Here is a 27,913-nt window from a genome sequence, read left to right as displayed (position 1 = left end):
ATGAAATTACCTAATATCAGGGTGTTTGGTAGGACCTTTACGTTTCCCAGTGTTTCCAGAAATGCAAAATGGGGGTTCTGGGACATGGCAGGTGATCTGTTGCAAGCTACAATTTGAATTGCAGTTCTGCCCATTGTTAGTTGCACATGAATGATCTCTGAAGCATCGTGCTGTGTCACTAACATGGAGGTGTGAGTATCCTTAATGAATATGGATATGCCTCTGCCTTTTGTATTTCAGTCCGGGTTGTGTGGCCAAAATGTATGATATGAGTTGTAGCCTGGTAGTGCTGGGGTGCTGTCTGGAGCCTTAAACCAGGTTTCTGTTACTGCACATATATCAATTTTCTTCATACTGAGGAGTGTCTCGAGGTTTAGACTTCTGGCACTGAGTAGCATTACCCTCAGTTTTTTGTTACTTGTGCTATTTATGGTGGTAGGTTTGTCTTTTGATTCTTGCCTAAAAAAGGCACTATGGGGTGGCAAGAGTCTTGGCCAGTATTCGAAAGCCTAAAGGAGACAGGTGCAAGTATGTGTTTCTAGGTTTGTGTTGGGGGGAGGAGGTTGCTTGGATGTCTGCTTTGGAGGTCTCTGTTCCTTTTGCAGATTTTTATTTAGAGCCTCCGAGTATGTTTTTGTGTATTTATGTGTGTTTTTTGCCAGTGCTGGTTTCATAGGTCTATGTGAGATTGGTGGTTTGATGCAAGTAATTCCCTTCTTTTCTTGACTGTCTGGTCCAGTCTTGGGTTGAGATAACTTAGCCTCCAGTTTGGCTGTATAATTGCATCTCTCGCATTTATTAGTGTTTGGTGGTAGGAGGAGAGGCTTGTCTGTGTACATGAGGCAGTTGTAACATTGCCTCAAAATGCACAGATTCACCAGTTAGACAGGTGAGTACATCTGAAACTGCCCTTTGGACATGCCTGGATAGGTACAGTGAGCTGTTTTACTGACTGGCTGGTAAGGTCGAATAGAGAGCCTTGTCCTTCTCTACAGTATAGGAGGGGTCTAGTGCTAAGGTTTATTAGTGCTTGCTATGAGTTTTGAGCAAGTGCCAGGCTGAGAAGTGAAAGGTTTGAGTGCTTAAGTTGAAGGCTTGTCTAGTTCCAAGGGAAAAATTGAAGAGCAGACTTTGTGGAGCTGGGAATAGTTATACCCTAGCTAACCATCACTGCCTGGCCCGCAAAGCCGCACTAATGCGGGTTTTATAGCAGGGAAATGAAAGAGATAGAAATTAGCCCAAAATGGCCAATAAACTACTAATTTCTGGGCTGAAACCACTCCTCAATAACTAACTGATTTGGAAAACAATGTTAAAGACTCTTGCCAAAGCAATACAATTATGTATCTATGCACCAATCAACACATCAAAGACAAAATATTTGATAGCAGTAACTTACAATGCTTCTTCTAACTCCACACATGTATCCAAACACTGCGAAGCCTGAATGCTTTTGAAGAATGTCATACATTGCCAGCAGTGACATCTGCCCTCTGCTCCCAAATGCACTATATGGTCTTTTTAATGGGGAGGAGAGTAGAACCATTCATTTTAATCACCCAAACATTATACTATTTTTAATAAAACTTAAAAAAAAGAGTAATGTAATTTGTGAAAAAATATTTACATTCCATAGACAACCATTAAAAAGACCAAAAATAGAAAAGAACGGTTTTATTATGTGACACTTTACTCACACTGACGTGTCATTTCTGAAAAAAGTGAGAAAGAAATTTGGGTCATAACTTCCATTACTAGCAATATTTGCATTTTCCTATAATGCTGTTTAATTAATGCACACTATATGGGCTTCTATTTGCATTTCCAAACAGGAGTGAAGTGATTCAGAGAAGTACAACTAGGAGTTGCACCTACAGCAGACAAAGGTGAAAGGTCAAGGGGGGGCGACTAAAGTTATCTGTTGCAAACACTTTCATGCAGCTCTATATTCTGTACCATCAACTAATCCCTTGGTGTCGTAGCACATACCTCATTCTCTAAACATGTCCTAGTGTCCTGGTGTCCACAGATATCTTCAGTCACTACACACTTTGCACACCACTGTCAGCTGTACCACAAATCCCTATCTTTGTCTTTCTCAAGTAGTGGAGTCCACGTTTTGATGCTGAAGGACAAGCACCACATCTGTACTGGCGTTTGGGTTATGAAACAGGTAAATCATATTAAAGCTTAAACAAACAAAGAATTGTGGCCCCTATATTACAGCATCCTTATAAGAGCCTTTATTTTACTTTCAGCTGCTCATCTTGGCTAAGGTGAACGTTCTTTTACTTCATCTCAGATTGATAACCTAGAGTCAGCAACAATTCTCCATATTATGGCAGACAGCTGGACAAAATGGGCCATAATTTTATTATTATTATGCTTATTATTTAGAAAAAGGGCAGTAATGTAGGAATTTATGCATTGTGTAGTCATACATACATCTAGTCTATTGTCCACCAGCACATCAAACAGAAGTTTAACAGCTCTGCAGTGACACATTAGTGTATTCAGGAAGGAGATGTGCAAATGTCGAACAGATATTGTAAAGTGAAAAAGCTACAACTGTCTGCATCATCAGCAGTGCCCTATCATCTGGAAACTGCACATTTCAGGGGAAAAAGCAAAAATGGTTTTCCCTCATCAGCTGAAACAGTGATGGGTAAGGCTGCAGAAAGTGTAAGATCCTTTGGGACTGGTGATCTTCATTTAGAAGTGGGAAGGATATGAGAAATTTCTAAAGTCCAATAGTGCAGCTACGATAAACGTGGGCAGTTTGATAATTACTCATGTTTACACACAGAATCTGGAACCTGAAGACTAACAGAAACTGGGGGGTGGGGTGGGGGGGGTCTGTTACCCAGGGGCAACTGCTGCAATTCAGACTTAGTAACGGTGAATCCTTCACTGCGGGTGTTGCCACACTAAATTCATGCTAAAGATCATCAAGACACTTTAAAGTGTCAGAGAAATATTAGTAAAAAGAAGACGAGCTGCATGCCAGTTCTTGTTGTTGAACATCACAATAAAACTGATGCCGTACAGACTAATCAACAATCAGCACTGTCAGACCTCATCTTCCAGACACATGAACTGCCCTTTCATAGTTCCATGAGGTGAGTTCTCTGTAAATTGTATTGCTTGATTGATTCATTGATTGATTCATTCAGTCATCCAGACCTTAAATGACACATGAAAGCTGACCAGTTTTCTGTTGTAATCAGTGGTTAAAGCCCAAAACGTATAGAAATAACAACTGCTTTGCACTAAACAGGCACTCATTTTAAAGCTATTGATGTAATCTAATGTTAACAACAGACTGAAAAATTAGATAGAAGTTTCTCACACTAATGTAAAGCAAAACAAATGTGAGCAAAGCATGAGCACTGTTTGTAATCTGATCAACTAAAGGATGGTGTTCGTAAGTGCTGGCTCACAGCAGATGATGTTCATGAATGTTAAAATGAGTCTATGTTGTCTGTAGAGAGTATTAGTCACTGAGAAGCATCTGGCAGGTTTGATGCTAGTGTGATGTATACAGATAATTTTTTTGGGGTGGCGGGGCATGGGTGTGAGTGAACATACACTTGTCAGATGACAGATAATGTGGAAGTCTATACAAGCATGAGCATGCAGCTTAAGTACTTTCCCCCCAGTTGCTAATTTCTCTCTTTATTAAAAAAACAATTGAGTTAGTCAGGTTAGGCCAAAGGTGTCTATATCATGTTGTCGAACTCTTAAAAGTTTGAACGTCATATGGTTGACACCATATCATCGAACTTTTAAAAGTTCGAACGTTTCAAAGAGATTTCCATACAGTGCAGAATGGGAAGATTTCCATTTTCTGTACTGTAGTGCGATCTCAGAGTTAGTATATTTAAAAAGTGGGGGTTTGGGGGATGCAGCCCCCCCATGTGGGGAGTGCTGGGGGGCTCGCTTCTCTGCTTAAACCATTCAGGTAGTTTTTTCTTTGGTTTACTTTTTTTTATTATATTTTCAAACTTTTAAAAGTTTGATCATATGGTGTCGACCATATGATGTTCGAACTTTTAAAAGTTTGATTATGTAATATAGACGCGGCCAAAGTGAAAATCAGATGGTAGCCCTGTAAAGCAGACATGACCAAACTGTGGGTTGGAAAGACATAACCATGGAAATTAGGTAAGTCATTTAATCAGAATCTGAATGCAGTAGAGGTATAGATGTGTGTGTGTCTGTGTGTGTGTGTGTGTGTGTGTGTGTGTGTGTGTGTGTGTGTGTGTGTGTGTGTGTGTGTGTGTGTGTGTGTGTGTGTGTGTGTGTGTGTGTGTGTGTGTGTGTGTGTCTGTGTGTGTGTGTGTGTGTGTGTGTGTGTGTGTGTGTGTGTGTGTGTGTGTGTGTGTGTGTGTGTCTGTGTGTCTGTGTGTGTGTGTGTGTGTGTGTGTGTGTGTGTGTATGTGTGTGTCTGTACATGAATTTGTGTAAGTTTTCTCATGTTCAGTTGGTAAAAGGTAAAGAAAATGAAGTCTGTTGCTCAGTTATTTTCATAACATCATGGCATTTAGAAAGAAACACAGCGTACTGTTGGAGGAGATTGTAAGGTATTTGTTGTCTGTGACCACTACAATGCATGTACACATATTCAGACTGCTATTCCTCTGACTATTTTTTGAAGTTTGAGAAGCCTGACCTTTATTTTTCTCTGGTTCATTAGAAGATTACGTTTTTACAGCCAGGGCTGAAAAGTAGCAAAGTCCTAGGAAAATTGAATATAATGGACATGAGGGAAAATGAATCATAAGTACAGATACTTTATAAAAAAAGTAAAAAACAGCTTATTCATTTAACAAGAGAATTAAAACATCCCAAATTTAATACCTGAAGGGACAACCATGCTGGCATTATATGGAGAAGGCAAAAAGTTACTAATAGATAACATTTAGAAGCAGCTTAAAAAAAAAAAGTTCATCCACTTTGATTTCTGTGCTGAGAAATTCTGGCATATTACAGAACTATGTACTGGAGAGTGTTTCAGCATAAAAGCTTTAATATATTTAATTTATAGAGCCCCTGTCAGGAGTCTCCACACTTGTGCTTTATGGATATATCCAAAGTTGAAATGTGAGCTGTCATTCAATACGTCAAAGGCTCTTTGAGAGAGTATTGTCTTCTCTTCTCAGAATCTGACTGTGAGCCACAATTCATCAAACTATAAGGAAACTGTGAGGACTGGTGCGGAGGTTCCCTTTTCCCCTAAAATGTAGTGATTTGAGACATTGTTAAATTACTAGAGAATGCAGGGGGTAACCCTGTGCATGGGGGCTATAATGTTATGTATTAGTAATGCATGTCTGCCTCTTCCTTGTTTTGGTTAGTGTTGTTTCACTTATTTATTAGTTTTGGTAAATGACTCTCATCAAAGAAAGTATAACAAACCAAATCTTTTAAAGCTGCTTTTAGAACTAACATAAACTTATGTAATGTGGCGGAATGTATAACCTTGTTGGTATGAAATGGAAGTGCTATTAATTATAAAAGCTGAATATTTTAAAATTTAGCTGTGTGAACCTAAGATGGGTGAAGATACTTTGAGATCTGTGTTGTTACCTTCAAGGAGATTTATATGGCTATATGAAGCAGTGTTGGTCTGGTGGTTACAGATCTGCTGAACAATCAGTTTTGTTTCTAGATTTTGGGATGTGAAAGATAGCATAAATATTAGGCTGTGAGATTTTGTATACCACCTTTCACATGCAGGTATGCACACACACATGCTCACTCACTCATGCACACACACATGCTCACTCACTCACACACACACACACACACACACACACACACACACACACACACACACACACACACACACACACATACAGAAATATATTCACACAGATATGCACATATGTAAACACATATGCTCCAGCAACAACACTCAAGCACACATACCTGCATGCAAATGTGCAAACACATGCTCTCACACACACACACACACACACACACACACACACACACACACACACATATATATATATATATATATATATATATATATATATACACAAGTACACTCATAAAAGCACAAAAATGCACACAAGGATATGATGCACACCTGTGGGCAATTTGGAGATTTGCCAGTTCACCTAGGGCAGGATTTGCTGATCTAATTTCACTGATAAAATGGAATACACCTCTTTATATTTTTACTTCACATATGTACTGTTGTGTATTTGCGTCTATATTACAATGTTGAAACGTCGTAATATCGAATGCCTAAACATCGAACTGTATTCATCGAAACGCATTTACGTGAATCGATGAGTACTTACAGCACAAAATAACACTTGTTCCACAATCCTTCTTATGTAACCTAACCTAAAACAACCCAACAACCACCCGACATGGGAGGCTGTGCCCCCCACATCTCCCCTAACCAAATATACCAACTCTGAGATCGCACTACAGTGGAGAAAAGGGCAACATTGTGTAGTTGGCCAACTACATCTTTGCCCTGGAAGTATTCATTGATTAGTGTAAATGCATTTCAATGAATACAGTTCAATGTTTAGGCGTTCAATATTATGACGTTTCGACATCATAATATAGAACCGTGCATTTCTGTACTGAATCTAAGCTGTCATTCTTTCATTGTTTCCATCATGATAGCTATCTTTGTGTCATCTTTAAAAATGCAAGTGTTTCCTTGCAGACCTTCCTGACATGCAAAGGGACCTAGTGGCAGTACTCTGTGTATTCCCAGTAGTGGCCACCTTTTCAATCTGTATTTTAACTAATGTTTTACCCCTGCTATAAACCAAGTTTATCCTATTTATTCAGCAATTCTTTGTGCGGTACAGTGTTCTTTGTCTTGCTAAAGTCTATGTATTCCACAACCACAATCTCTCTCTGTGTAAGTACTCCAGTCACCTGGTCAAAGAATTCTCTTGAAACTGATTTGTCTATCAAGGTGCTCTTATTGTTAATTCATCATGCATTCTGTCATCTTCCAAATGCTTCCAGATATTCCAAAACTGCATTTTCAGTTGTGATTCCATGAGTTTTCCTACTTCTGCATTCAAACAAAAAGTTTAATACTTTCCAGCATCACTCATGTTCCCAGTTCTTGCAGACAAATGACATATTTCTTATCCCAGTTTTCCAGAGCCTCACACTTCCCCCACATATTTTTAAAAGGCTAGTTATATGTATTACCAATTTATCAAAAAAACTGAAAAACAAACAAGGGAAAATCGTGGAAAATGTTATCAGTTCTTCCCTCGATTATGAATGAATTCAAGAGGGGCTCCTACCATCTGATTTTCTGAGTTACTTGAGGAGGTCTTTCTTCTGTTAAACTACCAGCATTAAACACCTGCTTCTGAGCACTTCTGATTGGATTTGATAAACCTGCATTCTCTGTAACCAACAGTTGCAACCTGCTTTCTACATTAAGCACTGACCAAGTCACGTTCCCCAGTCAACAGCAAGGCAGTGAAGCTCTTTCAATCTCCTCAGATGTCCTGCTTACATTTTCCACAAATTCCACCCTTTTCTTTTCCCTTTTCCTTCTTGTCTACCTTTCTGTGTTAGAATTGTTAATAATTCAGGTGTGTAAACACAGAACCAAAATCATAAATGTAGCTATTCTGTACAGTGCTAGATTTCACCTCATGACCTTCCTGCCCCATGCATTCGCTGCAATTTTATTGAATTTCAGTCATATCAAAACATCCTTTTTATCACTCAACATAGTCCCTAGTTCCAAGAAAAAAAACATCGCTTGCATTTAAAATTTACACTCGTGTTTTTGAGAGTGTTTGTGCATTTGTATGCAGGTGTGTGTGTGTGTGTGTGTGTGTGTGTGTGTGTGTGTGTGTGTGTGTGTGTGTGTGTGTGTGTGTGTGTGTGTGCGTGCTGTCCTGGAATGGGTTGGTGTCCTGTCCAGGATTAGAATTTGCTTTTTGCTTTGTTGCCAGTAAGTGCCAGAATAAATTCTATGCCTCCATGGTTCATTGTGTTAAACTGGTAATCGTGGAATGTATGACTAAAATTGCAACAGTCCTGGGAAAGATATGGGAAAGATATATCACATGACCTAAGGTAAACAAGCAGCAGAATAGACCGGTGAGGTATGGGGGATACATAGGAAGAGCCATCAGCAGTACACAGCTACAAGTCACGACCTACTTACAGAAAGCTCTTCAGAATATTATTTTGTTTCTAGAAACTTCTTCTTTAGATGGACATAGAGAGGAAAGAAGTAAGTCATTAGATGGCATGAAAGTGATGCATTTGGCCCCAGAAACCACATAAAGACAACATAAAAATCTTACTATTCACAGTCTAATATTAGTGGCATATTGCAAATACTGGCTTACAGTTACCTGCTCAGATAAGTGATCACTGAGTCATAATCATTCAATCATAACAGCATGAGAGAAGCTGGACACATAATGTTGCCTTAACAGGACTTGTACCCAGCAAACATTTCTGCTTCATGTTGTCCACAGAGGAATGCATTTCCTGCAAGGCCCCTGGTTTCTACAGGGTCACATAAACAGCTCCACACCATACCATCCAGATAGCCCTGTGGACTAGTAACCACGTTATCCTATTTTACCTGATTGACCTGAACTTTTTCTTGGCACAGTTCACATGTAAAAGCACACCATGCCTTTGTTCCAGTAACAGGCTTTTTTTCTTTTTATTGTTATTATTATTATTATTATTATTATTATTATTATTATTATTATTATGTTTTTTATTATAACTGGGTTTGTGGCTCTGTGTCTTTCTATAGTTCTGTCATGCTCCTCAATGCATTGACCTCTCCAGGGTGCTAAAGTACTGTCTATTGCATAATGATCATAGGAAGTTACTAGGCTATTGGCTCTGAGGCCCTTACAAGCCTAGCCAAGAATTTAGCACATGTTCCAACAAGTCAGCACCCTATGCCACTGTCCAACGGGGACAAAGGTGGAATCCTCAGGGGTGTATTTTCTGTTCCCCATCCAGTTATCCATGTTGCCCTTATATAGTCTATTCCACAAATGTGGGAGTCTGTGGGACACTACTAATAAGTCCTATTGATGCCACAAACCAGGTTGATGTCTCATGTGCGAATTACTAGACTGGAGCTTGACTTGTGGATATGCAGCAGTCCCATCAGGGTGGGGTCTGAGATTACTTTGTATGCCAGAAAGAGATAATCACTGAGGAGTCTGTAGGAGACTGAGTAGAGGGACATTGCTTTTAGCCTATCTATGTAGGATAGATTTTTGAAGCCCTCACAGAGGTCAGAAACCCCTGTGGTCTCTCCAGCTGCTGCATGTGCTTTGTGAGGAACATGCTGAAAAGAGCATTGTACTCAATAATGGGCCTTATAAGGGAATAATACAGGGATATTATAACCACCTTGTCCCTAGCTAAGATACCCTTACTAATGAGGTGGGCCATGTAGAAAGCTTTTGCTACAATGGGAGCAATATGGTGGTCAAAAGTCAGTTTGCTAACAACCTGGGTGCCCAAGTCCTTCACGACTGATTGTGTGCTTAGGACCTTATTATCAATGTGATAATTTGTGGGATGTCACTCTCCCCAAAAGGGATGATGATGCATTTTTTTGGCATTCAGTTTGAGGCCATGTTTCTGGCACCAGTCATTTGTTTGGGTGGGACCCTCTTGGAGGATGCCCACATCACTAGGGGAATTGATGACAGCACCCAGTTTGCAGTCCTCTGCAAACTTGGTCAGCCATAGTCCACTGGATTTAGCCTGCACCTCTGAGAAGCATATCCCAAACAGCACAGGCCCCAAAACAGATCCCTGGGGTACACCACTTGTTACTGGTCTACTACATGAGGCGGCTTCCCCTATTTTGACTAAGGGAGTTCTATCAGTGAGCCAGTTTGCTACCCATCTGGTAACATATGGATTGATGCCTTGTTGAGAGAGTTTATTTATTATACCTTTGTGGGGAATAGTATCAATTGCTTGGCCAAGTCAAGGTAGGCAGTGTGCACCAGCTTCCCCTTGTGTATGGCCTTGGTGAATGTCTCACAGAAGTCAACCAAATTTAACAGGCATGACCTCCCCTTGACAAAACCAAACTGTGTGAGATCAAGTGTCTGGAGGGTTGCCAATGTCCTTGTTAATGAGATCCATGATAATCTGCTCCATGGCCTTGCAGATCAGGCTAGTTAGGCTGATGGGCTTATAATTTCCTGGATCGGTGGACGTTCCACCTTTGTGCAAAGGGATGACACTGGCTGTCCTCCACTTGGCTGGGACAAAGCTGGTACTCAGGCTTTAGTTGAATAGGGTGCCTAATGGTGCTGCAAGTTCCTGCCTGAGTTCATGTAGGATGCTGCCTGGTATGTTATCGGGTCCCATGGAGGCTGTATTTTTTGCCTTTCAGAGGGCAGTGATGACTCGCTCCCTAGAGATGAGGGGAGGGGGCAGGTACTGGGGATGTCCTGTTTTACTGATGGGGGGGCAGAGGTATGCTTCCCAATTGATGCAGGTATTACCTGGATTGCTGACTTCCCAGCTTTTTTTAGTTTTTAAGTAAAAATATAAGTAAAAAAAAAAGATTTTTTTAAATAAAGAATGTTTTTCATTCAGTCACTCTAAAAGTAAAAAATAAGGAAGAAATGTGAAAAGTTTGCAAAAGAATCACAGACAAGCTGATTTCAGAAAAGCGCACCAGGTTGGTTTTGTTGATTTCTGCTACTTCTGGTACTTCATTACCAGAATCAGCAAAACCAACATTGAATGCTTTTCTGAAATCAGCTTGTTTGTGTTTCTTTTGCAAAGTTTTCACACTTCTTCCTTATTTTTTGCTTTTTAGAGTGACTGAATAAAAAGCATTATTTAATTAAAAAATCTTTTTTTACTTATATTTTTACTTAAAAAAAATTAAAAAGGTGGGAATTCAGCAATGCAGGAAGCATCTACATCCAGTGGGAATCAATCATTATGCAACAGACAAGTACTTCAGCAGCCTGGACAGCTCAGTGCATCAAGGAGCGTGACAGAACCACAAAGAGGCAGAGCCACAAATTCAGTTTCAGTAAAAAGCATTTTAATAATAATAATAATAAAAATATTCTAAAAAAAGATTTTTAAATAAAGTATTGCTTTTTATTCAGTCCCTCTAAAAACTAAGAAAAATAAGGCAGAAGAGTGAAAACTTTGCAAAAGAAACACAGACAAGCTGATTTCAGAAAAGCATACGAGGTTGGTTTCGTTGATTCCTACTACTTCTTCTGGTACCTCATTACCAAAATTAGCAAAACCAACCACAGATGTTTTTATGAAATCAGCTTGTCTGTGCTTCTTTTGCAAAGTTTTCACTTTTTTCCTTACTTTTTACTTTTTAGAGTGACTGAATAAAAAGCAATTTTTATTTAAAAAATGTTTCTTGTTTTACTTATATTTTTTTCTCTTAGGTAATGAGAAGAGACTTAATAAGAAACAAAAAGACTTATGTCTTCTAGACGAATATAAAAGGATGTATATGAAGGAGTCAGAGACATAGACATTCACCAAGCAAGAGCAGATTTGATAAAGAAACCTGTGAGGGAACCTCCTTGGATGACTAATAGCAAAGAACTCCATACTTGGATCATTGTAGCTTTATTCTTAGACTACTATGTGCATCGTCACTATTGTTAAATTACTTAACTCCATGTGCATGCAAAATGTACAAAGAAACAAAACAAACTGCAGTGTTCCTTCCCTGACCAAATATTGAATAAAGCTACACAGAGTACATGGAAAATACATCAAGTAATGACCAGCTGGTACATTCTGTGTTTGAACCACTATGAATAGTTTCCTTTAATAAGTTGGGGTGTTTATGCAATGATATGAGCATGAGAATACATCTAAATATATCAAAGGAATCTGTGCAGGCAGGGGACACTTATCTTGTAAGCTAAATGCTTTATTTTACACTAACAAAAGAAGTTACTTACCGGTCGAGTTACAGAAAGAAATCTGTCGTAACTAATCAGGACTATGTTAAATGCTGAAGATGTACACATTAGGTAATCCAGAACGAGCCAGAGTTTGCACAAGTCTTTTCCTAACTGCCACTTCCCCGTTAGCTCATAGGGTATATACAAAGGAATGCAGAAAGCACCTGTAAAGAAAGCAAAAGGTGTGAGTCATTCTGAAGACATATCCTACAGAAGCATCCATTGAGCAGAGTAAGTGATGCTTTTTCCTGTCTTTGTAAATTCTACACCTGTTACTTACCAATCAATTTTAACATTTTTCCCAGTTTTGGTACCTTCAACTCTGTTTAATATTGTCTGTTTGTAGTCCAAACCACTGTGAATCAATTATGTATCACAACTCTCTCTTGAATTTGTGCAACAAATACAAACAGACAGCTCTTTGTGGAACACTGCACATACATGGTTACAGCATCTATTTCCCACTAAATTGTAGTAATGACATCATTTTTAGGCAACCAAAAATGCTAATAGTTAAATGACTCTGGTTTTTCTGATTTATTTTTTATTTATTTATTTGACATTTGTTTACCCAGATGGTCTGAATGGGTCTACAGAACCCATTTTCAGCAGACATACAGTGCAATACAAATACAGTATAATCCAATCCAATACAAATTACATTAGAACTACTTTACAAAAATAAGTTGAAAGAACAAGCTATGTTACAAGATGTTACAACATATCACTCCACATCTAGACAGTTCTATAGAGTTAAAACATTACAGACAATAATAGTCACTCTCACCATACACAACGTAGATAGCGTCCAAAAAAAATAGTACGTAGATAGTGCAATGAGTGACACCGACTATTATAATACATGAAAAACAGAATGTTAGTTTCAATTAGAAAAATAGCAGTCAGAGCATTAGGGAGGCTGTATGCAGGAGCAGAGCCATGTATTTTTCAGATGATTTTTAAAGAGGCTTTGAAATGGGTTAGGCCAGGCATAGACCTGGTAGCTAGAAGTAGTGAATTCTAAAGTATAGAGACAGAGTATGAATACAGAGTGTGACCTGGTTTTCTTGTGGGTTTTGAGACAGCTAAGAGATTTTTGTCTTCTGATCATAGGGATCGATTTGGTGTGTAAGGTGTGACTAGACTGGCTAGTGCAAGGCAGGCAGTCGGCTTGAAAATAAGGTTGTGTAAGGTGGACAGCTGAATAAAGGCAAGCTGGTTGGGGAGTTCAAGCCAGTTTAATTCTAGGAGTGGTTTACAGTGGTGTGTGTGATATTTAGAGTTTGTGGCAAACTTTGCAACTTTGCTGTTGCACTGTTCCATCTTGCTTAATGATATAAGGCAATATTTTGTTCACTTGGCGAGGTGATCTCTGCTTAACATACAAGGCCATGTCAAACCCAGAGCTGCTGGACATGCTACACTTAAAGAAATCCCAATCCCTTAGAGCCACACACTCCAGAGATCTAAACCTTGTCATCACAATGAATAAGACATGCTGGAGGGATAGGTTCCTGACGCACAGACTCCCCAGACTCTGAAATAGACTGCCCATACATGTCAAGCAGAGTGCCTCCTTGGCCTTCTTCAAAAGGAACCTTGATGATTGGATGGGAGACAGGAAATTGACCCTGGGGATCATGTCAGTTGCCCTGCTAGACAGGGGTCCAGGGAAGTAAATACTGTGGGAAGAAATAGCCAGGGAAGTGTTATGGGTAGGCTTGTATAGGCCTTACGGCCGATAGCCTAGTACCCACTTATGAACCTATGAACCTATAAACCTATGAACCTATGAACCTATGAACCTATAAACCTATGAACCTATGAACCTATGAACCTATGACATTTCTGCTCAGACTTCATCTAGTGCAGGTCTTTTCCTCTCATTAGATTTTCCTTTTTTTTATTTTATTAATTAGTTAACCTAGAAAGTGAACCAGCTTTTCTCAAACTCCTTGTAAACCAAGATGCTACAACAAGGGTAAATGGCAAGCATAATTATATACAAACATGTTATATTTGAGCACCAAACACATAGCACACTCACATTTCAGATAGCACTCTCACATTTCAGATAGCACTCTCACATTTCAGATAGCACTCTCACATTTCAGATAGCACTCTCACATTTCAGATAGCGCTCTCACATTTCAGATAGCACACTCACATTTCAGGTGAAAAGATGAGAAGATAATGGGTTAATCTTCTGTTACTAAAATGGCAGTGCAGCATTAGAGGGAGGTGCTGCACTCCTGAATGTGCCATTCTCAAGGATGGGGGTTAAACTGAGATTCCATCTACCTATATTCATAGGTATATACAAAGCTAACAACCACCAGGGCCTTTATAAACCTGGCTATACAATCCAAGCCAATTGTGTCCCTATGTATCACAGGGGTTTATACGGAGGGGATATGATAGTAAGGAAGTTTCTAGGTTATGTGGGGGTATGTTAGTTTGGGCATTACTGTCTGCCTCTGTCTATCAGAGACATGGGGATCAGACCAGGAATGAATTTCTAATTTCCAATCCACTGGTAAAGGTTATAATTAAATAGGGTCATTGATGAACTCTACTTCACATGTATGGGAGTTGGTGACTGACAGCTCAGGTGGATGTAAAAGATTCCAGGACACCTGTCAAAAACATCTCCCTACTGAAATGTCAGTATTTGAAATGCTGAATGCCAACAAGCTGAAAAAAAGATAAAAAACACAGGAGAAGAGCGAATCTCAAAAATCCCTCTTCTTAAAACTTCTTTTTACAGGAGGGGCAAGCACCTCCACATACCCTGAACTTATATATACCAACTCCAAGACTGCCATACCTTGAAGAAAGGGAGTTTTCTGAGAAATGACATGTCTGACTTGGTATATACAAATCTGATCTTTCAGTCATTTAGTCTTCATATTGGGACTCGCTCTGGGGAGTCCCAACATTTCAAATGGTTAACATCAAAAACACCAGGGATTCTTTATTATAAAATCTGATATGAATATAAATATTATTTCATAATTAATATTTATGAAAGAAAGAAATTAATCTAAAAAAAGAAAAAAATGTACAGCACTGTTATATGCTAAACACAACAATGTCATTTTTTCAGCCCCTCACTCGGTCATAAACAAAACTTTCACATTTTCCATTATTTCATTCCAATTCTATTGCTTGTTATGTAAATGTTCATGACGTCTGCATTTCCATACATACCACAGATTTGTAATTAGTATTCTGCCCATTTTTTGTACATCTATTCCCCAGATCGTTTTATAATTTGCTTATAATACCATGTCCGGACTCAAAAGTTTTAATTGCCTCGATTTTGCTAATGTTACACACCCTATCCCAAAACTTCTTGTTCTATTTCATTTCAAGAGCACATTTTTTGTATCTTCTTCTTCAGTTTCCTTGGTGCTGTGGCCAAATATCCCCCAGCCAGTATGAATACCATTTCAGACACTAACGTACTCAGCAAAGAGTAAAAAAGAATACAGCTAGTTATCAGATACTCTGTTGTACCTAATCGCTGGTCCATTGTCAGGAATTTGCCATTTTCTCCACTGTAGTGCAATCTCGGAGTTGGTATATTTAAGTAGGGGGGTGAGGGGTTTTAGGGGGAGAAGCCTCCCACTTTATTTTGTCTGTCAGTTTGTTTGTTTTTTTTTGTTGGCCTAGACATTTTTTCCCTAGGAAAAAAATTGCTGTTCTGGCCATTTGAGATTTAGTGCCCTCGCTAAAGCTGTGTTGAGGTAAGGGTGTTCACTGTTTTTAGCTGTTGATGTTCAAATATAGACCCCTGTCCTTAGGGCACATCACCAGGGAGTGCTCTGTCCTTAGGCCACATCACCAGTGAGTGCTCTGTCCTTAGGGCACATCACCAGTGAGTGCTCTGTCCTTAGGGCACATCACCAGCGAGTGCTCAGTTCTTAGTGTGCATCACCAGTGAGTTTCCTGTCCCCAGGACAGGTACTCCCATCCCTCTCTGATGATCCATCAGTTGATTGAGCTGCTAACTGAACCTGGGTTGACTGAGCACAGTGATCTGACCTGACCAGTGAGTGTATCACAAAGGACAAGAAGCAAATACCAGGTGCATTGGTGAGAGCAAGATTGAGTATACTGGTGCTTGGGGGATGAGTATTTGCAATGGTAATGTTCTGAGCTGAAGAAGTACCAGTTTATAAACAAGTACAGAAACAATAAACATTGGATAATTCTGATGGTTAAACAATTTTAGAGAAGTACTAAGATGTGTGCCATGAGGGATAGTTGGAGAAGAACAGTGTAGTTTAAACCAAGGGGGCAGTGACTGATTGGGAGGGAGGGGGATGCGTGTGGTCCCCCCAAGTCATGAGTCCATGGAGCAAATCAGTGATGAGCAGGAAGCAGAAGAAGACATAAGTACAAACAATAAGAGAGTTTACCATTGAGGTGGGCACTGTTGCTACTATAGTTCCTATATAAAATATACAGACCATTGAGGTCAGCACCTTTATTACTGTAGTTCCTATATAAAATATAGGCGAGGCGAGCACCATTGTTGGACAGCACAGTGGTGCAGTGGTTTGCGTTGTCACCTCACAGCAAGAGGTTCTCTGGTTTGATTTTCAGCTGCAGTGCCTTCTGTGCAGAGTGTGCATGTCCTCCCTGCATCCGTGTTGGTTTTCTCCAGGTGCTCCAGTTTCCTCCCAAGTTCCAAAGATAGGCATTTGGAGCATTTCTCCCTAGGCCTCCTGTGAAAATTGGCTCATTCCAAGTCAGACGTTTCCGGTAAACAAATGTTAAATAAATAAAGTAAATATATAAAAAATATACAGGCCATTGAAATGAGCACCTTTGCTACTGCAGTTCTTATATAAAATATACAGACCATTGAGGTGAGTACCTTTGGTGCTGTTGTTCCTATATAAAATATGCAGACCACTGAGGTGAGCACCTTTGTTACTGTAGTTCCATTATAAAATATGCAGACCATTGAGGTGAGCACCTTTGTTACTGCAGTTCCTATATAAAATATATAGACCATTGAGGTGAGTATCATTGTTACTGTAGTTTCTATATAAAATATACAGACCGCTGATGTGAGCACATTTGTTACTGTAGTTCCTATATAAAATAAATAGAATAGCACTAAGTTTTGGGCCTCACTTTGTAGTATTACAGCAGTTTCAAATCTCACAGCAGTGAAATAGTGACAGGTTTGTCAAAATCCCAGGGTAACATTGCTAGTACACAATACAGACCCAGATGAATTTTTTTTTCTAAAAATATTTTATTAAGTTTTCCAAGAAAAGTAAAAGACAACAAATGACAAACAGTATTCTCATTCTAAGACAAATTATTAACAAACAAGTTAAAAACTATTTAAAATATACACATAGGCCTGTAGCAAAACTGCAGATCACAGTTAAAATACACAAGTTCTTTAGTATAAGTATCAGTTAAGAAAGAGTTGTGGTCCATTTGTAAAGTCTCAATAAGTGGTAAAACTTTTGTCCAAGGATTATTAACAAATGTATTTGGATAGATTCTAAGTTCTTTGGTCTTAGTTTCTTTGATTGCCAGGTCTTTCACTGAAGACAAGAAATCCTCAACAGTGGGTGGGCAGCTAGTTTTCCATCTTCTAGTGATGCATTTTCTGGTGATAGCAAGTACTGACCAACCAGATGAAACTTATGATAAACAAAATGAATAGCCCTTTGCATTTTAGGGGATAAATTCTGTGGGCAACTATTTCAGTTGAGTAGCTCTTAGACATTTTAGTTATTCAGAAAGTTATTTTATATGGTAAGATTCAGCAGTTAAAACATGTATTTAACCAGGTATTTGTTTTTTTTTTCCTTATCAATACTAATGACAATTTGCCCAGAGTATGCGAAATGCATCCAGCTTCAATTCCAACTGACAAGGTACATTAGACTGTCCTTTTTCAAAAATTTCAAGTAAAAATACAGCAATGTGTGGCACTGGTTCCACAGAGTGGGATCATTCAACAAAGTGTAAAATAAAATGAAATTAAAAATGAAATTAAGTTAAATAATGGTGCAAGGAAACCAAACAGAAATCAAGTTAATCAACTGTAACTGGATTCAAGTCTATTTAGCATCAGATAACTTGAAACCAAGCGATGTAACATGTTACAGTTTACAACACAAGAAAGCATTTTGGTCAGTAATAAATGTTAAAAAGCATAGCCACACTGTTTTTCAGATAGAGTTATCAAATAAATATCAAGATCAAACAGCCAAAATGAAAATCTAGCCAATTTGAAACGTCACACACATTGCTGTAACAGTATAACAACAATGTTTCAACTTCTATGCAAGTCAGTTATGTTGCAATGTCCACTGTAACTGCAAACAGGCAGCTGTGTTGCACAACACCTTACAAAATTAGGATATGAAAACTTTCAGTCCTCACTCTGAGGCATGCCATATATTGCCACTTTAACAGAAACGTGCATGTTTAGTTTTACCTAAAGTATTGGAATATAACAGTAAATGTATTATGTATTTCTTTGCAGATTTTTTTTTTTAATTGGGCTGTGGATTGATCCAAGGATCATTTTGACCATGGCCCGAGCACAAGCCAGACATTCAACACAACACACAGCAAGTACATCATAAACAAACGAGCAAGCATATCATAACATTAAACTATTTTATTATGCTATCAAGTGGTAATGCTAATGAACTAATGAAGGGATAAAGAATCTTTAACAATGTCAGGAAGGAGAAACCTAACATTAAATTATCATATTAAATTATCAAACAAGAACAGCAATGAACCAATAAGCAGCAAATAAAAGACAGAAGCTTTAACATTATCAGGAAGGATAATTTAACATAACATGAAAAATAAAGCATTAAAGTATCATTTTAAACTATCAAGTGACAGCAAGAAGGAGTCACTGAAGGGGTAAAGGAAAAGTAGAAGCAGTAACAAATTCAAGAAGGAGAATTTAAGAAAATATAGGGTAATGGAATGCAAAACTGAAAACACATGGGATAAAACTGAGTACAGATAAAATGGTTGTCATGATTGCAAATGGGAAAAATTAGACATGGCTGAAAACTGAGATGGAAGGACAATAATGGAGCAGGGTAACAGCTTCAAGTAACGTAGAAGGGGGTTTAAGGAGAAGGTCAATGCTAGCATTATAGGGGATGCGGCCAAATGGCACAGAGTGTCACGGGTTATGTATGACAGAAGAATGCTAAAGAAGCTGAAAAGTAAGGTGTACAAAACAGTGGTGCAACCAGAACTACTGTATGGTACAGGAACCTGGGTAGTGAAGGCAGAGCAGCTGAGGAAGCTAGAGACGATGGAGATGAAGTGCCTGAGACAGGTGGTGGGATGCACACTGTGGGACTGATGAAGACATGAGGACATAAGAGCAGAAGTCAAAGTAGCTCCAATTACAGAAAAATGTAAAAAAATAAAACAGATTAATGTGGTTTTAGCACATGTGCAGAAAGGAAGAAACTGGTTTGGTGAAGAAGATTTGGGAGGGACAGGAATAAAGCAAGAGGAAATGAGGATGTCCAGCTGAAAGATGGATATACTGTGTGAGAGAAGACCTGCAACATTTAGACATAACAGTTGATAAAGATACAGGGGTGCTACTGAATCAAGAGACATGGTGACATTTGATATGACACTGACTTCATGTGGAACATGGAAAAAAGGGGTGTTTGATGATGATGACAATGATTCAAAGTTGGATCGAGATTCTATTAAGGATACATCTTGTCACAATTTTTGTTCAGGATTTTTGCAAACAAGATATCAAGATAGAGCTGAGGCTGGACAGACAGGATATCAAGACAGAGATGAGGTTGAACAAGCGCCCAGTTTGGGGACTTAGAGGCAACATCTATACCCTTTGCCTATGAAATGCTTTTGTCCTCATATGACCATGGACTTGAGTGTTAAATGTCAAGTGGCTGGGATGATAGTCATCACCATGGAATCTGAGGCCATGGTACTCTTCCCAGAAAAGAATGAACTGTTCAGTGGGTGAAACAGGTACCGAATGATAAAAAGGGGGAGCATATCATGAGAATAATATGAAAGTATCTGTGGTCTTACAAGAGATGAACTGATACGTGGTATGAAAGAGGAGGTGAAACAGGCACTGAATGAAAAAAGGGGGAGCATATCACAAGAATAATATGAACGTATCTGTGGTCTTATAAGAGATGAACTGATATGTGGTAGTGAAACAGGATTGAAGTTTTCTTACAGAGTTTTTATTTTACTAGTTAGTCTTTTGTTTTACTGGTCAATCTCCTGTTTAATAGTCAGCCATCTTCCTCATTATCACTTATGAGCATGAGTCATGTATTGTGAGTAAAAAAAAAAAAAGAGATTATGGCTACAAGACTGGAAATGAGAAATGAGCCTTCACAAAATGGTTTCTGGGCTTAATGTCCAAATCAGAGTGAGTAGTTTGGTACTTTGGGGAAGCCTCACATACTAATACTGCTTTTCCTTCAAACCCAGTAAGCCAGTTGATGTGGCTTGGATACATTACAAGGATGGACCCCTGGAGGGAACCTGTAAGGAATATTCTCAATGCTGATGTGGGAATGCTTGTTGATCAGGCAAGATAAATTGGAATATGTAGCTCGGAAACAGTAGTTTGTATTATATTGCTTAGACTATTTCCAACATGTCCCTCCAGGGAAGAGGGAAAGGTGAGTGAGTGAGTGAGTGAGTGAGTGAGTGAGTGAGTGAGTGAGTGAGTGAGTGAGTGAGTGAGTGAGTGAGTGAGTGAGTGGGATTTAAGCTATGACTCTGTTATGTCTTGTATATACAGTTTGCATAGCTGAGTCCAGACTTAAGTATGAATTTGCTTAAAATACTACACACATTTTCAAAGACCCATCTTTATATCTAAAGATGATGGCTTAGAGTGGAAGTATGACAAGGCCTGGATAGCACAGATTAACTCTGAGGTCATTAAAAGGTAGGTGAAATGTTAGGAGTTTGATTTTTGTATGCCCCACATGAATATTCCACTCCTTAAAGCTATTCTAATAACATGACCATATACTTTAAAGAATATCTTAACAATTACTTCAGTGATACAACAATATCATAAACAAATCTGATGACTTTTCAAATCTGACAAGCATGCTCTCCACAACTTGTTCTATTGTCCTTACTTTTCTTATTATTGCATAAGATGTTGTTCTTAATTCTATCAAAAATAACAAAAAATAACAGGATATTTCAATATACACATGACCATGTAGTGACTAAATCCAGTGATGATCTTGTCAGCCTCGTGGAATAACTTTGTTAGGCTTCATAAACAATTCAAAAGACATTAATCTTAAACAATAAGACTAAAAGAATGTTCTTCAAAGGGCATAATCAGGGTGCATTTAATTTAAATATCAAATGAAAGGATTTGTTATTGTTAACATGGCTACTGTAAACAGCTGTATATCCTTCCATATTTACATTAACTGTAATGGAATCCTACACAGTCACATCAGGCCTATCTGCAAGCTGATACAGGACAAACTGACACCTACAAGCAAATATATGAACAGGGTGGCTGTATTGAGTCAATAAGTGTTTCAGACAAGAAAATTAGAATTTTGTTAGTTAATAAAATCTGTTTTGACCATGATAATACTTATCTTAATTCATTGTAGCATGGTTGTAATTCTCATGTGAGTATTTAATTTAAATGTTCATTTCATATACACCTCTCTCACTTGGTCATTTTATTGGATTTACTTTATTTATAGGAGATAGTACTGCAGTGGTGGTGCTGTGGTAGCGTTGTCACCTCACAGTAAGACGTTGTTCTGTTCGATTCTCAGCTAGAGCGTCTTCTGTGTGGAGACATGCGTGAATGGGCGTACCTTCGTTGAAGGTTGTGCGTCAGAGCTGGCAACTTGGCATGTAAAAATCTACTGCCAATCATTAGTGGACCGGAGTTCCGCTGTGGCGACCCCTAACCGGGAAAATCCGAAAGATACAACAACATGATTTACAGGAGATGTTACAGTTAATTAATAAGTATATCAGCTTTTGTTATGTACCTTGTAGCCAAGAAAATGAACATCTTGTTCAGCATTTATGCAATAATAAAATGAAAATGTGTATTTTTGTTGCATATTCTCTGGTTGGGTTCTTGTGGAAACAGTAGGAGTTAAGTAAACGTTAACATGCCAACATGAGCGCCAATGTGCAGCTGAGAATCCATAGAAATTGAAGAAGCTGCCCTGACCAAACAGTAATGCAGACTGTTACACATGGAGGTATTTCATGGTTAGTAGAAGGCTGGTAGTACAGCCATTACCTAATCAGTACTCATCATCACATAACAGGTGTGTAACCTTGTGTATCCCTTCCCTGGGGAACATACTTCCCTTCCATGTCAAACAATACTGCATTTTACCTCTTTATTTTACCTCTTTTAAATCCAGCCTCAGTGCTTGGATGGGCATTTGAAAATTTAATCCAGAGTATGTAGTATGCAGTATGTAACATGTTGTGTGTAGCATTTAGTATTTAGTATGTAGTATGTAGTACATATTATGTAATAAGTAGTATGTATTAAGTAGAGTGTAATATGTCGTTTGTGGTACATAGTATGTAGAATGTAGTAAATAGTATGTAGTATACAGAATGTAGTATGTAGCGTGTAACATGTAGTATGTAACATAGCGTATGTAATATGTAGCATGTAGTATGTTTGTGGTACATAGTATGTAGAATGTAGTAAATAGTTGTAGTATGCATAATGTAATATGTAGTATGCAGGATGTAACCTGTGGTATGTAACATGTAGTATGTAATAAGCAGTGTGTAGTATGCTTGTGGTACATAGTATGTAGAATGTAGTATATAGTATGTAGTACGTAATATGTAATATGTAGTGTGTTGTTTGTGGTACATAGTATGTAGTAGGTAGAATGTAGTATGTCTCTCCTTTTTTAGGGCAGCTAACTTATTTATAAATGGAATGAGTTGCACTGGCTAGCCTTCTCATTGGTCTTCTAGACCATTTGCCTACTAAAAACACGAACTTATAGATGTTATAAAATAAATTATTTTGCATAATGTATTAATTCATTAATTTCTTGATACCTCCATTATCCTATTATGAGGAAACCATATCTTGTCCTAAGACTTATTGTGAATAAAGTGGACAATCATTCTTAGACAGGATGTCAGTCTGTTGCAGGACACATACACAGACACGCATATGCATGGACAAACACATAGAAATCCTTACTCATTCACTTACTCTGATACTACCACTGGCCACTCTTACATGATACTACCACTGGCCACTCTTGCATGATACTACCACTGGCCACTCTTGCATGATACTACCACTGGCCACTCTTGCATGATACTACTACTGACCACTCTTAGCTATAAGTTTTTTGATAAAATAACCTTTGAAATACTGTTGTATTAGGGCTGAGCACCTAAAATTCATAATTTATAATTTTGCTGAAAGATATATTTTTTTCATTTGGATCTTACTAAGGAAAGCACTGCTGAGCTCTGCTCAATGCCAGGAGTTTAAATCTCAAAATGCATGCGCTCGAAGCACTCCTCAGTATGGAGAACGTTGACATCTGTGCAGAAAATGAAACCTGGTTCAAGGCTCCAGAGAGCACCCCAGCACTACTGGGCTACAACTCGTACCACATTTTTCAGCCACAGAACACAGACCGAAACAGAAAAGGAGGGGGTGTATCCATATTCATCAAGGATACCTACACCTCCAGGTTAGTGGTGCAGCATGATACCTCTGAGATCATCCATGTGCAACTAACATTGGGCAAATCTGAAATGCAAATTGTGGCCTGCTACAGATCACTCTCCATGACTCAGGACCACCTCTCCACTTTTCTGGAGACACTGGAAAACATGAAGGTCCTACCGAACAACCTGATATTGGATGATTTCAATTACCTTACCATTAACTGGGAAAACTACTGGAGTACAAACTCACAGGCCCAGCGCTTCCTGGAATTCATCAACGTAAATGCCCTGGATCAGCTGGTAAAGTCCCCTACCAGAGGTGAAAACATAGTGGACCTGGTCATCACAAACATGGGCGACAGGTGTTCCACACCGGAGGTCAACCCGTCACTGGTTAGATCAGACCATAAACTAATCACTCTGGATGTCCACACCCCACCACCACCCCCAACTAAGGAAACCACAGTAAAAACTTTTCTAAAGCAAACTTCACCTTACTTAAGACAGAGGCAGTAAGTTTCACAGCCCCTACGCTAAAGGATAATGCTGCCCAAGATGCAGAAACCTTTACAAATGCTCTCTATGAGCACCTACAAGGATGCATGGATCATGCCATTCCTAGCAAAACCAGGACTCACTCCTCTAAGAGAAGGAAACCAGACTGGTGGACACCTGCCATAAACAGGCTATACAATAGAAGGAGGAAACTAGTTCAGAAAAAAAGCAAATCCCAAGAAGGAAAGACATCCCTGATCAGTATCAGTAAGAAACTAAGGTCCTTCATAAAATCATCCAAGGCTAACTTTGAAATAAAAATAGCCAAGAATTCAAAAGATAACCACAAAGCCTTCTTTAGCTATGTTAAGAATCTAAGTGGCAACTTGCAGATATGCACTGAACTAGTGCCAAATAGCAGAAAATATACTGAACCTACTGATATTGCCAACATCCTGGCAGATAGATTCAGTGCAAACCTCACCCCCCCATCCCCAAAAGGGCCCACAACAATACCTGAAAAGTGTAGTGTTCTAGAAATCACAGACGCACAGGTGAAAATAGCCCTTTCAAAAGCCAAAAACACAGCGTCAATGGGGCCAGATGGTGTCCTAGGCTGCGTCTTGCATGAACTACAGAGCAAACTAACCCCCCCCCACCTAAACACACTGTTCAACCTCAGCCTCTCCACAGGCGACGTGCCCATAGAATGGCACACAGCAATGGTTATTCCACTCCACAAAGGAGGGGCCACAACTGACCCTGTTAACTATCACCCCATAAGCCTAACTAGCCTGGTCTGCAAGGCTATAGAGCGCATCATCATGGAACTCATTAACAAAGACATTGGGAACCTCCAAACACTTGACCCCGACCAAGTTCGGCTTTAAGGGCAGATCATGCCTACTAAACTTGGTTGACTTCTTCAAAACAGACACCAAGGCCACAGACGAGGGAAAGGTTGTTCACACAGCCTACCTTGACCTCGCCAAGGCTTTCAACATCATTCCCCACTCGGTTATTACAGAAGGGTCTATATTATATCATCGAATGCTTAAAAAAGCGAACGCTGATTGATCGACCTAATTTAAGTGAAAGCTTACAATCTCGAACTGTCTGATCAGCGATTTTTTTCCCAGGGAAAAAAGTCGCTGATCCAAAACACATACACACAACACAAGCACACCAAACAAACAGAAATCCACACGCATACACCTAAAATCTGATACCTAACCCTACACTAAACTATGCACACACCAATAACTACCCACTTACCTTAACCCAAACCCTAACCCTAAGGTCCGTCACAATCGCGCACTCACCTCACTCGCTCCCTAACCCTAACTCACTTAAATCCGCCCTAACCCTCATGTCCACTCAATCGCACACACCCCTAACCCAAGCCCTAACCCTAACTCACCTAAATCACCCTAACACTCACATCCACACAATCGCACACTTACCTGAATCCAACCGGTAACTTTCCACCATAACACTGAAAATACCAAAGCAACAGAAACGGACAACCGAATTCTTTCCCTAGGAAAAAATTCGAGTTTCTGCTGCTTCGATATTTTGCAGTTTCGTGAAAATAAGTTTGATCAATCAGCGTTCGCTTTTTTAAGCGTTCGAGGATATAATATAGACCCTTACAGAAAAACTCACCAACCTGAACATAAACCCCTACGTCACGAGATGGGTTGCCAACTGGCTTACAGACAGAACTCACATGGTAAGAATAGTGGGCTCCAGGTCCAACTCTAAACCAGTCACAAGTGGTGTCCTGCAAGGCTCGGTCCTGGGACCCCGACTGTTTGGCATATACTTCTCAGAAGTACAGGCAAACACAGGAGGACTATGGCTAACCAACTTCGCCGATGACTGCAAACTGGGGGCCATAACTGACTCTCTGACTGACACGGACATCCTCCAAAAGAGCCTTACTGAGACGGACACCTGGTGTCAAAGTCATGGCCTCAAGCTAAATGCCAAAAAAATGCATAGTCATCCCGTTTGGAAAAACAAAACACCCACGAATTACCACATAGGTGGCAGCCCCCTTAATACAGAAGAGGTAATAAAAGATCTGGGGACCCAGGTAGATAGCAATCTCTCCTTTGACAATCATATTGCCAAAGTAGTTAGGAAATCCCTCTATGTGGCCCATATAATTACTAAAGGGTTTGCATCTAGAAATAAAGAGGTTATAGTGCCCCTCTACTCGTCACTCATCAGACCCATCATAGAGTACAATGCCCCATTTGGGATGTACCTCACAAGACAATTCCAACAGCTGGAGAGACCAAAAAGTACCTCAGCAAGAGGATTACTGGCCCCAAACATATGTCCTATGCAGCCCGATTGAAAAAACTCCAGCTGTACTCAGTGGCATATCGCTTACTCAGTAGTGATCTCTGCCTGACTTACAAAGCCATGTCCAACTCAGAATTGATGGACATGCTCCACCTAAAGAAATCCAAGTCACTGCAAGCCACGTGCTCTAGTGAGCTAAACCTCACCACAATAATAAATAGAACACACTGGAGGGATAGATTCCTGTCACAGATACTCCTCATGCTTTGGAACAAAATTCCAAACTACATTAGGCAGAGCCCCTCACCAACACTCTTCAACAGAAACCTTGACGAGTGGATGGGTAACAGAAAATACACCCCTGGGATCACTTCATTGGTTCTGCTTGACAGAGGATCAGTTATTAATCAATGGGGCAGCGAAAGCTGACACACTCTGGCTAGGCTTATAATTGCCGTCGGGCAGATAGCCTAGTACCTACCTATGAACCTCGGTATAGAGGTGCTTGTATTTAGACATGACTAAAGACAAATAATCCAGTATAAAAGCATACCAACCTGACTAACTGCAAATACGGGATCTGTTTGCTGCACAAGTAATAGAAAAACTATGTATTCAAGAAAACACAGACTAAAAGAACAATCTGCAACATAAGCATTCATAAGCAGAAGGCAATAACCTATAACAGTAACTAAATCATGTGAATGCCAGTAATGAAAACAAAGGTTTGAATGTAAGAATACTAGGTTACATCTCATTCATCAGCCTAAAACTTCTGATGCCAGGCTATCAGACAAACAGTGAGGAAATCTGCAATGCTTTTCACTAAATGCTGTTTGCTGATTTGTATTTATGTAAAGTGGCCACATTAATGGTAAATTAACAAAACTTAATAGAGGGAGTGAGAACACGATACCCATGACTCAGCATCATTGACACTGTGATGTGGCCATTTTGCAATTTAAAAATAGTATTTAGAAGCTCACTTTAATAGTCTACTGCTGTTGGCACAGACAGTTCAGATCGCTGGCTGTCAAGGAATATTTGGATCCAAGCCATACCACTATCAAAGGCACAGGCTATTCTCCTGTGCCTCTAACAATTAGCAACATGGCTACCTCAGAACCAGATAAGAGTTGAAAGGTTGAGCAGCCAAGACCGAACCTTTTCTTCTTCATGTCATGGATTAGGGCAGCATGCATCCCAGGCTCAGCCTCTAACAGAAGCTAAATGGTGGTCACAAGACTGTAGGACTCATACCAAGCAACAGCACTCTCAGCCATCCTAAGTAGGACATGTCAACCTGGAAACATGCATGTTTGCACATAGCACATCAGTCTTAATAGAAGACTGAGTGGTTAGATGTACAAGGAAAAATTCAGGCCTGCCCACGGCATGAC

General features: G+C 39.4%; 1 protein-coding gene across 1 annotated transcript in view; it reads right to left on the bottom strand.

The window, feature by feature from the left end:
- The window catches only part of HRH3 (histamine receptor H3), a 69,445-nt gene that overhangs the window by 36,338 nt on the left and 5,194 nt on the right, over window positions 1-27,913 (bottom strand). The window contains exon 2 of the mRNA XM_044090415.1: window positions 11,961-12,127. Coding sequence (XP_043946350.1) covers window positions 11,961-12,127 — 167 coding nt within the window. The remainder of the gene's footprint in view (window positions 1-11,960; window positions 12,128-27,913) is intronic.

This window comes from Protopterus annectens, chromosome 12.part0 (assembly GCF_019279795.1).
Source record: "Protopterus annectens isolate FY-2018-M chromosome 12.part0, PAN1.0, whole genome shotgun sequence".
NCBI lineage: Eukaryota > Metazoa > Chordata > Ceratodontiformes > Protopteridae > Protopterus > Protopterus annectens.
The sequence above is the reverse complement of the archived record's forward strand: the minus strand, read 5'-3'. Positions and strand labels throughout refer to the sequence as shown.